Raw genomic sequence first — 10840 nt, 5'->3', positions numbered from 1 at the left:
TTTACACAATGAGAAGGATTAACCCCTTAGGTTCCACAGTGAGTATAACAAGCATGCTTTACTGCTGATTTGCTGTTGTGGGTTTAGTAACACTTTAAGGAGAAGCAAGGCCTTGGATACTCGCAAACCTGGGTAGTTGTTGATGGACAGAGGTGACCAAGTCAGGGAAGGCAGGCAGTGGAGTGCGAATGAAGAATGGAATCTATTAAGCACTCAAAGGCAGAAGCAGCAGTGGGAAGTCTCTTGCTTTAGGCAGGTAAGGTGGGAAGAACAATGGAGAGAATGTGTGAGCACACTACACCTAGCAGATAACATCAGGGCTCAGCTCCCCCAGCCTTAATGATTACTGCTGTAAGATTGTAGTGGCAGGAAATTTAAAATTACACCCAAGGGATCCAGCTCAGAGGTAACTCACAGTCCTTCAGCCCAACTGGCCTTACTCACTATACAAGTCTTCAGAGACAGGGTCATAGCACAGCTCGGGATCTGGAGAGCTCTCTGTAGCTATCGCAGAGCACAGCGGTCTGGAAAGCTCTACAATACAGAGCCCTGTTCCCGAAGGTGACATTCCAGGTTAACCCTGCAATTTTCAGTTCTTTGCCGTTTGGAATCAGCATCCAAATTATATGCTGTAGGTACATAAGCTTGGTTAGCTACTGTGCAGAGAACAGATTAAGCAGCCATTATAGACACACAATATGTCCTCTCCACAACAGCACAGAAGATGCTATATAATTAAACATACTAATCTGTTCCCAACACATTTTAATGGGCTCCTATAATCCAATCTGATTCAAATATAAAAAAGATATTTAAAGTTTACAAATTCAAAACAGTGTGTAGTGGGTTAATGTCAATAAACTGTACTTTATCAATCACTTGTACGCGAAACACTGACATTCTTCAGGATTCAGAAGATGGTTAAAATCGGAGTGCAATATGCACAAACACGGCAATACCAGAGGTCAGTGTTTTGCCTTAGGCTTCTCGGTTGTCGTACCCCTGTTATTATTGGATCTCAGGGAATCTAGTAGGCTGCTGATTCTATCACTGGCCAGTCTTTTCTTTGAGCCGGATGCTCCCTCAGAGCCAGCAGTGAGCAGTATTGAGGCAAGTCCCCAGGTCTCTTTGCCACTTTCCGATGACTGACCAGCCTGCTCTTGCAGAGTCCATGAGCTTTCCTGAACCAAATGGACAAATCGCTCCAGCTGAGACTTGTTGACATTTTTACTTATGTTCAGTGACTGTTCAAAAGGATTCTGGATGCACAGTGGAGAGGAATCTACCTTGTTTTTCACTACACCCTACAGAAAAGTAAAAAGAAAATTCTTAGATAATACTATATAGCAGATATAATAATAAATATAGCTAAACAGTTTTCATTTTTCAGAAATGGGTTACATTAAAAGGAAGATTACAGATCATACCACATTCTTAACACAATACAAAAGTGCCCAAACTGACACATGAATGCACATATTTTTGTTTTTTCACTAAAGTTTTATCCATATAACTAACAGTGCGAATTTCAGAAGCAGTGCATATACTAGTACTGCATTTTATGGTCACACTGTGGTATATCTTGCATGTTTTCCTTTACATCTGAGTGCTTGTTTTGTAAGCAGAACGGTGACAGAATGGCATTCCTATGCATCTCAGAACAAAGGAAAACCGTTATTCAAACAATGAACATTTAGGGCTAATGTAAATGAATGGTTTGGTCCATAAAGAGCAAAATCTGTGTTTTTGCACGCAAGGGCCCAATGCTAGCAGCCGGTCAAAATCAACACAGGCTGAATTACATTGCGGCTGTATGCAGCTGGACACTATTCTGAGGGGTACACGCTTTTAGGGTCACATACAGGTGCACATATTTCAGCCGGTCATTGATGTTAACAGGCTTCTGGCAGTGGCCTGTTTGATGCACCTGTGCTTCCCTTGCACCCAAATCTGTTGAGATATTACACTATATGGGCCAAACTGCCCATGTATAATAAGTAGTTAATCACAACGATGGCAAGACAAGGCGGGCATGGCGAGATTGATTGTATTCAGCATTGAGTGTATTCAGCAGATCTTCTCATGTTTGGAGCAACTGATATTTAAAAAGGTTCTATCATAAAGTAACATTTGGGATGGTCTCTATAGTAAAGCGAACACATATGTTTCCACTCAAACAAAGCTACCCAAAGTTTTAACGTAATCTTTTACGTTATATAGACCTTATTAAATAACAGCTTGTCACGGTGTACGACTAGTTACCATGCACCAGAAATGAAAAGAATACACCTTAGGATATATGCACTTTTTCATGTCTTCACCAGGGTCTAGAGTGCTCCGATTTACAGGGTGCTCTAGTACATGTAGACACTTCCTATAAGTGATCTAAGCAGTCTCCTCCCTCCTGTTGGCCAATAAACCTGCTCGCACCCCTATTATAAGCCTACTTTTTGTTTACAAGTAAAAATCTGTATTTTTTGCTAGAAAATTACTCAGAAACCCCAAACATTATATATATATATATATATATGTATATAAAATCAGAAACCCTAGAGAATAAAATGGTAATTGTTGCATTTTTTTATGCCACACGATATTTGCGCAGTGGTTTTTTAAAAGCATTTTTTTGGGAAAAAATTACACTTTAAAGAATTAAAAAAAAAAAACACCCATTATATAACCCAATTTTTTGGTAAAATATAAAAGATGATGTTACGCCGAGTAAATAGATACCCAACATGTCAAACTTTTAAACCGAGCATGCTGGTGGAATGGAGACAAACTACGATACTTAAAAATCTCCATAGGCAACACATTAAAAATGTTTTACAGGTAGAGGTCAAGCGCTAGAATTATTGCTCTTGCTATAAAGTTTGTGGTGATACTTCACATCTGTGCGAACACCTTTTACTTACGTGTGCGCGACTTACGTATGCGGTCACTTCTGCGTGTGAGCACGGAGGGATGGGGGCGCTTTACATTTTTTTCCCCCTTGTAATAGAAATAAGGAAAAACAGGTTCTCTTTAAGGAGAGATCTTTAAGACCCCAAATCTGTTTCTACCTTTGAAAGCATCAGATCAAAAACCATTGATCTGATGCTTTAAAAAAAAATTGTTTACTTCTGCCCTAGACCAGAAGTGAGGTCATCGCCCCGGTCCTCCTAGATCATAGAGATGATCAGAGATGACCTGGTCTTTCTTCACCTCTATGGCCAGCCGCACGAACCATTGGATTGGTTCCCAGGCTCAACTGTGAGAACAGTAAGCCTAAGAAACACCGGCGAGCGGTGGGAGGAAGAGGGGGGCGACGACCCCTCCCACTGCTTCTAAAAGTGATCCAGCGGTTAAGCGCTGGCTTGAAAAAAAAAAAAAAAACCAAGGTTATGACTGCTAGCATCAGCCATAACCCTGGTAAACCCCTTCAAAGCCGCAATGTGGATAATTGTCTAATCTAAGGGTGCTCCAGTCTGGTCACATGATCCACGGCGGGATGAAGGACAACAGATGCTCCATAGTAGTATGCATATCTTTCCTTTACATGATAGTTGGTATAGGGCTTAGAATGGGGATGGGAGCAGGTTTAAGTTTAGTTAGGTTTTGACCTGACGTCCACTTTAAGTGGTTCTGCTTTACCAAAGCTGAAGAAAAGAATTTGCTTAATTTTTTAACCCCTTAAAGCTAAAATCCAGGCTTCACCTCCACCACCAATTACCCTCTGCAACGAAAACCTGGGATCATCCAATCCTGAGTTTCTCTTCTTCTGTTCACAGGAGATAGAGTACTTCTTCGGATGGTGATGTGAGCTGTGTGACCTGGACACTTCCTGTTTGCTATCTATGACTGGGGTCGACTCAGGATGCAGAAAAGAGTGTGCAGACAACAGGGCAGGGGCACATCTTGATTACAGTCAGTACCGCGTAGAAACCACGCACACTACGTCACTTCCGTGTTTACGAGTGGGTGGAACGCAGAGCTGCCGACATCCCCCATCTCGATACACGTTCCGGTTTTAGTGGTTTCTATTTTGTTTCTCTGTCAGGAATTGTTGTTATCCTGCCCCAGTGCACAACTGGGTAGGAATATACATTTTTGGGACCTTTGTTTTATTGTTTATATGTTTTTATAAATAAAGGGATTTTTTATGTTACTACACTATGGAAGCCCTTTTTTTAGGTCTTTGATGCATGAGGGCATTGTAGCACCTCCATCAGCCAGGATATACCCGAGGCATCCACCGCAAGCAACACGGAGCAGTGATTTCCATTTAAAGGAGTACATGCCCATCACCCCTGCAGGGGAACCAGGAGTCGGTGAGTAGGAAATCAGAAGGGGGAGCACAAAAATCACCTGGCAACATTCTAGGCACTAAAGTCACCCCTGGGAGTTCCTGACCTGATGCAGACATAAGTTTATGGGACTACTGTACACCACTTTGATTTAATTACTGCAGCATATTCTGGGTCCAAGTTTCACTATATGAACTGTAATGTACTCACACTCTATGCTTGATTTATGTACACATATGGATGCGGTTGATGCAGATATAAGCCTATACATCACTTTGATATATCTACTGTAGTATATACTATGTTCCAGCCTTATTGTATCACTCAAGTTGCATCTGTGTGGTTGGTATAATTTAGAGTGTACCCAACTGGTTAATTGCTTGTTTTTGCTCTATATAGTTGTCACAGTGCATAGTAATATATACAGAGTGGAACACCTCTGTCAATACACTGTACCAACTTAGGCAATCTACCTATATATCACTCTGCCTACTTTTCTATACAATTTATTCCTATATAAACAATAAAATATTCTACCATAACTTATTGTTTAAGGATCCTAGGACCCCTCTCACCCATTTCTACCAGCCACTGGGGTATTCCTTTTTACCTACTGACTGGGATGATATGAACATTGGTGTGTAATACTGTACTAATATAAAAACACCTTTATGGTTTTTTCCTTAATATGCACTAGCATTTAGGTTTTCCAGGTAGCGCCAATCAACCCATTTTTTCTTTTAATTCATGGACATCTTGATTACAGGTTCCCCACACCCAAAAATGGCTCCAACAAGGAAACCGGACGACAGACTTTAGCGAGTATAAAAAGACTCCAAAGGTAAAAGAAAAACATCTTCTGAAAGGTTAGAAGGGAGGTTGTATTTTGCCTAGGCTTTAAGTTGACAAAATTAGTGTTTAGATGTGATTACTATAATAGGTACATTCACATTCCTTTGTGCTACTTTTCATAACTCAAACTGTAAATATACTCATACTGCAGATAAATGCTGAATACTGCAAACTTGAGGGTGCTGCTCTGCACTGTTCATTGAGTAAAGTATGTAAATTTAGCACGGTACACATAAACAGAACACAAAAGACATTTACCTTGCGAATATCTATACAATTCTTGCTGAAGTCAAAATTTCCATAAAACTCCAAAAACTCAACAAGGAGCTTATCTATATTAAAAAAAAAAAAAAAAAAAAAAAAAAGAGACATTATGGGTGTAAATCTAACATTATGGCTTATAAAAAAAAAGTTAACTCACCAGATTAAAATTCATTGACTTGGGCAACAAGACAGTGAAAATGGATGATCACTTCAAATACTGGTTGTTATGAGTCAATGCCACTTGACCTATGCCTGTCTTAAGCTTCTAAACATCCCCTCTATGTCCTTCGTTATATAATTTTATCTAATTGAAAACACAGCAAGTAGCCACTAAATGCACATATACATTTTGCCATAGATCCAAAAGAGAATTGTAGGCAGAGTCTAACAACCCACAGGTCTGTCTACTCGCAGCAGTCTCATACTGCATACTACGTTCACTAACCTAACTTTTCTGACTTGTTTTCTCCATCATTCCTGTCCATCAATCAACTAGATATGGGGCTTCATTGGTGTTCACCATCTTGGGAATCCAGCCTAATGCAGGTATAATCAGATGGAACTGGCATTGATTCTTCGTCTCTATAGCCAGTTTTATATTTACTACTTTACAAACAATAGATCTGGCAGACTCATTAACCAGCAAAGTACAAGCTACCAAAAGTAAGCAGTCTGAAGTCGGGCAACAGGAAAATAAATTGAACTTACACTGGTTTCTATGTTTTTCTACTTTTTGTCTTAGTAAATAGGAATGTTAATGTTTTTAAACTCTTCTTTCTGACCTCACTTTTAGTTCAGATCTGCGTGCCCATTGATAATGACTCACCTAGTGGTTCAGTGTTTGCCGATGGCTTAATTTTGCTCAGGTCACTGACAAATGTGCAGTCATTGTCTTCAATAATGCATTTGTCCTTTTTACCTAAAAAAAAAAAAGAAATAAAAAAAATGGTGAACATACAGTATTTAACTAAACTGATAATTAGTGAAAATTAAAAATATGTATTGTTAAAAAGCAATCCAGCCACATACACAGTGTTAATACAAAACAAATGAAGCCTTTTTTGATGGTTGAAACAATACCTAGAAATCGGAAGAGTTTCAGAGACCCCGTCACAAGAAGCACAGTATTTTAAATGCTTATTTGCAGTGTTTTCCCTTTGCATAAATTATTTTTTATTCACTTGCAATGTGCTACTACTCCAGGAAGGGTCAATTACTTAACAAAGCTACAGTTCCCCCTTCTCTTCTGGGATTGTCTAATTACAGTCTGTACTGGCCCAGCTCCTCTGCCCCTCCACTCACTTATCTACATAACCTTTTATTAGCTGTCGGGGGAAGAGAGAAGAGTACTATAGAAGAGAAAAGACACTTGAGTGACAGCTCTAAGTCTGCTGGGGTTGCTGACATCACATTCAAGATGGCGGCACCCAGTGGCAGTCTTAGGGTTTATGGATGTATACTTTTACTCTAGTAAACTCTAGTTTTAAAAAATATATATATATTTAAGTATGTATTCCTAACTCAATAGCACATCCTATTGCTCCCAGCCTTTTTATTTTTGCTGCTCTGATAACACTTTGAGTTAAACGGCAACTATGTTCACTCTCCATGGTATGTAGGAATGCTACCAACATCTTATGGTCATTCCCGAGATGCAATGGCATTTTAGTGTTCATAATGTAGTGCCCATTACTTCCAGTAAAGTGCGCTGCTCGTCTCAAACAAATGTAAGCAAGCGAGAAAAGGAGAGGTTTGGGAGTTTAATAGATTATAGGGCCAATAAATGGTGCATGTGTATGGATTATATTTGGAGAATGAGGATATTGTTCAGAGTCACTTTAAAGTGATTGTAAACCTTGTCTCAATTAAGAGCATTAACTGCTGAACGAGAGTTCCACTGCTATCAGCACAAATTTTCTGACAAGTTCTCCAGACACCAAGATAAAAATTGTGACAGGGGTGGGATCTCTAGCTGATTGACGGCCTCAGCTCTGTTCCTGCGTGAAGGGGGTGTCTTCCTTTAATCCTACCAGCTCTCAGACCTCTCCTCACTGAGTGCTGCTGTGACATCAGCTCTCTGCCCCCTTTATTCTGAAAGCTCAGACAAGCTGTATAAATTCTGGACTTTGAACGCATGTAGTGAAGAGAAGACTGCAAATAAACAGGTCCAACTTATGCCGGAGGATTTGTTCCATCTCTGTGCATTACCTGAGGCCAGTCATTTCACTGGGTATATTTGAGAGTTCACAGCCACTTGAAAGTGTATGTCCACCCTAAAACTAAAATCCATGCTTCTACAGACATACACATTCTAACACTAATTTATCTAGCACTGTAAAGAAAAAAATAGTATACATACCTTTTCTGAAGCCGATCTGATCCGGTGGAAGCTCTGCAGAGGAGACAGCCGACAACAGCTATGAAATTAATAGGGAGTGACGTCACCCATAGAGTTACTATGGGGCTTCCGTTGCCAGACATGTCCTCTGCACCCACCTCCACAGCGAACCCACGGCTGACAGCTCAGCATGGAATCGGGTTGGATCGGCTGCAGAAAAGGTATGTATACTGTTTTTTAATTTACAGGGCTAGATAGGCTAGTGTGAGATCGTCGATGTCTGTAGATGCAGGGATTTTAGTTTTGGGGTGGCCTTCTACTTTAACCAGTTAAGGAGCAGCTGCCGCAGTTATACTGCGGCAGGTTGGCTTGGTGAAGAGTCGTAGCTGTACGCCAGGCGCGCGGTCCCGGCGATCGGAGTCACTTCAGGACCTATCAGTCTCCAGGCCAATGATTTCTGGCCTGGACCCGATCGGTTCTGGCGAATGAAATCCTCCCCTGCCTGTGTAAGTATAAACACAGGCAGGGGAAGTCATGTCATCTTCCCTCGTGGAACTCTTTCCCGTTCTAGAGAGAGGAGAGAAGACATTTCAGAGTAAGTTGCACCAACACTACACTGACACAGTACACATAGGCACACTTTTCACCCCCCGATCCCCCCCCCCAGTTAACCCCTTCACTCTCTGTGTCACCCATTGCAGTGTTCTTTTTTTTTTTTTTTTTAGATCACTGTACTGGTGTAATTTGTGACAATAATTAGTGTTAGGGTACTTAGTGGTAGGTCCAGATAGGTCTAGGGTCCTCTTGATCACCCCGTCACCAGTGATCACCGTATTAACGTCGCGGGTGACGCTGGTTAGCTAGATATTTTCTTATAGAGTCAGGGCACCCGCCGTATATTACCTAAATAAAGGTTTAACCCCCCTGATCCCCCAGCGGGTGATATCAGTTAGGTTTTAGTGTCAGTTAGGGTCCGCGTCGCCCCAGGCAGCTTCAGATTAGTGCCAGTAGCGCTAACACCCATGCACGCACCATACACCTCCCTTAGTAGTATAGTGTCTGAACGGAGCAATATCTGATCAGATCTATACTAGCGACCCCAGTAGTTTAGGGTTCCCAAAAACGCAGCGTCAGCCCAGATACCTGCATTTAGCCCCCCAGCCCAGCCCAGCCAACCCAAGTGCAGTATCAAATCGATCACTGTCACTTACAAAACACATAACTGCAGCATTCGCAGAGTCAGGCCTGATTCCTGCGAACACCAACAGTTTTTTTTGTAGCGTTTGAAGGAGTCGCTGACAGTCAGGTGCTTTTTTTCCCTTTGAGTCTCACTAGTGTACCAGTAAATTTTAGAGGCCAAAATATCCAATCGAAGGTACACTAGTGAAGAGGCCCACAAGTTTCTGAGCCTGACAAATGAGAGTGAAGAGGAAGTCACCCATCTGTCCGATTCTGGCTCAGAATAGAGTAGTAGACAGCAGCAGCACCCTGACAGATAGCTCTGATGACGGAGTAGTGGTCCCTGCCAAGGTCAGGCGTACCGACCCCGTTCTGCCGTTGTTGAGGTGCAAGAACCGCAGGGCTCTCGTATGGAGCAGAGAGCCAGTACTAGTGCCACTCATCCTTCTGGTGAGCTGGCAAGCACTAGCGGCCTAGTACATCCTGATTGTACATCCAGCACTGCAGTAACACTTGGTGACGGGGCGAGTCCCTTAAGTGCAGTTCAAGCTGGTGAGGTGGCTAGCACAACTAGTGTTCCCACAGCCACCAAGAAGAAGACAAACACAGCCCATCGAGACCATAGTGCCCTTCGTGTTGCATTTGCCATCCGAATAGGGAACCCACCACTTCTGCAGCACCTGTACTTCCCCCATTCACTGGCCAAACCGGAATTCAGGTGGAAACAGTTGATTTTACGTCACTTGGTTTTTATTCGCTGTTTTTCATGGAAGATCTCTTTAGATCTATTGTGGACCAAAGCAATTTGTATGTTGGCCAATTCATCGTTGCTAATCCCCAGTTGACCCTTGCCAGAGATTGGAAACCTATTACGGTTTCCGTATGTAAGACCTTCCTGGGCCTATCCCTCCTCATGGGAATAGTTAAAAAAAGTGAGTTGGGGTCATATTGGTCCACTGACTCAATTCACCATATGCCCGTGTTCTCTGCCTCCATACCAGGACAGGATACGAGTAGATCTTGTGGTACATGCATTTCAATGACAATGAACTCTGTGGTCCTTGGGGTGACCCTGGATATGATTGGCTCCACAAAATTTGGCCCCTCGTAAACCACTTCAACCAGCAGTTTGCAGCCTTGTTTACTCCCGATCAGGTTGTCTGCGTTGACGAGTCCCTAATTACGTTTTCTGGCCACTTGTCTATCAAACAGTATCTTCCCAGCAAGCGCGCCAGATATGGGGTCAAGATGTATAAGCTCTATGACAGGACTACAGGCTATATATATAGTTTTATGGTTTACGAGGGAAGAGATAGTGACGTGGAGCCAGAGAACTGCCCAGACTACATAGGGAGCGCTGGTAAGATTGTGTGGGACATGGTGTCAGCCTTATTCGGAAAGGGGTACCACTTGAACAATTATTACACAAGCGTGCCACTTTTTAGTCAGTTTTTTGATTGTGGAATTGGCGCATGTGGCACAGAGGGATCTAATCGTCGGGGTTTCCCCCAACGGCTTGTAGAGTCCCGACTTAGACGGGGGCAGAGAGTCTGCTTGAAATGTAATAATTTGTTAGCAGTGAAGTGGAGGGATTCACGGAATGTTTTTGTTCTGTCCTCCCTTCACGCAGATACGACAGTCCAAATTCCTATGGCGACTGGTGTTGTGGAGAAATCCCTCTGTATCCAAGAATACAATCTTAACATTGGAGGAGTGGACCTCAATGACCAGTTGTTGGCACTGTACCCAATTGCCTGTAAGGTCAGACGCGGGTATAAAAAAGTGTGCCTGTATATTTCTTCCAATTGGCTCTGCTGAATGCTTTTGTGCTATACAAAGCTTCAGGATGAACTGGATCCTAAAATTCCAGGAAGAGATTGTCACAGCCCTTCTGTTTCCAGACGGTGCTATGGCCCACCTT

At 42.3% G+C, this 10840-nt stretch overlaps 1 protein-coding gene across 1 annotated transcript in view; it reads right to left on the bottom strand.

Annotated features, from left to right (window-relative positions):
- Nucleotides 1–748: 748 nt before the first annotated feature.
- MTPAP (mitochondrial poly(A) polymerase) overlaps nucleotides 749–10840 on the bottom strand; it is a 49310-nt gene continuing 39218 nt past the window's right edge. The window contains exons 7-9 of the mRNA XM_073629846.1: nucleotides 6229–6321; nucleotides 5397–5470; nucleotides 749–1304 (exon numbers count right to left, since the gene is read on the bottom strand). Coding sequence (XP_073485947.1) covers nucleotides 966–1304; nucleotides 5397–5470; nucleotides 6229–6321 — 506 coding nt within the window. The 3' untranslated portion in view covers nucleotides 749–965. The remainder of the gene's footprint in view (nucleotides 1305–5396; nucleotides 5471–6228; nucleotides 6322–10840) is intronic.

This window comes from Aquarana catesbeiana, linkage group LG05 (genome assembly GCF_042186555.1).
Source record: "Aquarana catesbeiana isolate 2022-GZ linkage group LG05, ASM4218655v1, whole genome shotgun sequence".
Taxonomy (NCBI): domain Eukaryota; kingdom Metazoa; phylum Chordata; class Amphibia; order Anura; family Ranidae; genus Aquarana; species Aquarana catesbeiana.
This window is presented reverse-complemented; position numbering and strand designations above follow the sequence as displayed.